Source organism: Trichinella spiralis (assembly GCF_000181795.1).
Source record: "Trichinella spiralis strain ISS 195 chromosome Unknown Scfld4379, whole genome shotgun sequence".
In the NCBI taxonomy this organism is placed as follows: Eukaryota; Metazoa; Nematoda; class Enoplea; order Trichinellida; family Trichinellidae; genus Trichinella; species Trichinella spiralis.
Genome location: NW_003531318.1, coordinates 1 through 1,161, shown reverse-complemented (window position 1 = coordinate 1,161; position 1,161 = coordinate 1). Strand labels below are relative to the sequence as shown.

Sequence of the window (1,161 nt, the reverse complement as noted above, 5' to 3'; positions counted from 1 at the left end):
ACTGACACTTAATTTAATTTTGACTTGTTTACTTCAATTGAAGCTTTGATAACTAATGGGTTGCATAATTTTTCGACTTTTTATAATCCAAAAAATCCAACTTGCATCTTTTTGAAAATAAAACAATTTAATTGAGTTAATAATTTCAAATATCTGTTTATTAGATGAACGAGATTTTTTTACTACTTGCCTTTGAATTATAGTTGTCGAAAGTTTGATTTCACGTTGAAAACGCTCAACAATATTATTTAGCTCGAACAACGTTTGAACTGCAATTTTAGAGGAAATGACAAAAGTCACGATATTACGGAACTTTTTATTTTTTTGTTCTTCATTTTCACCTATTTACTATTCCGACCTGTTCTGTCTTGTCAGTTGAAGCAAGCGAAGCGTTTTGTGAAGCTTTTCAAATGGAACAATTTTTAAATTGCTACACCCAACGAATGTACAGTCATTGCTTGTTTGGAAATTTTCTCTTTTTCTTACTGTTTCAGTTTAATCATTATTGTTTAAATTTCAAATACTTCATCCAAAATCCAATTTCAAAAAAAACAATACTTCATATTTATAAATTTGACACCCACACCCACACATATATATGATACATACATGGTAAATAATGCGGAAATGAAGAAAAGCATTATTTTTCGTCGTCAAGCTCTTTCGTCAAAATATAAGAGACAAAAATCAGTACAACAATTTTCGTACATTTGCAGAGCATTGAATATATTTCAGAATTATAGCCGACATAGTGATCAATCACATGGTGGGTGCAAATATGGAAGGTTACGGTTGGCATGGTTCTTATTTCAAATCAACACCATTTGAAGAATATTTCCCATCTGTGCCATACAACGAGACCGATTTCCATGACAAAATTTGCGATGGAAACATAGAAGATTATGGAAATCGCTGGCAAGTGCGTAACTGTCGTCTGGTGAACTTGGTCGATTTGGATCATTCCAATCCAAACGTCCAAGCTTCCATTGTTGCTTACATGAATCGTCTGATTGACATCGGCGTCGCTGGATTCCGCATTGACGCCGCCAAGTCACATGTGGCCAGATATGTTGAGAAAAATTATCTTTCCAACTGAACCTCTGAATTCCTGCAAATTTTCAAGAAGTACCAACACTATCCACCTCCAGTTGTATTGTAACG

At 33.9% G+C, this 1,161-nt stretch overlaps 1 protein-coding gene across 1 annotated transcript; it reads left to right on the top strand.

The window, feature by feature from the left end:
* Positions 1 to 609: 609 nt before the first annotated feature.
* Tsp_14645 (alpha-amylase) lies at positions 610 to 1,096 on the top strand. Its single transcript, XM_003367378.1, has 2 exons — positions 610 to 704; positions 736 to 1,096. Exons 1-2 carry the CDS (start codon positions 610 to 612, stop codon positions 1,094 to 1,096), a joined length of 456 nt encoding a protein of 151 aa, XP_003367426.1.
* The last annotated feature ends 65 nt before the right edge of the window (positions 1,097 to 1,161 follow it).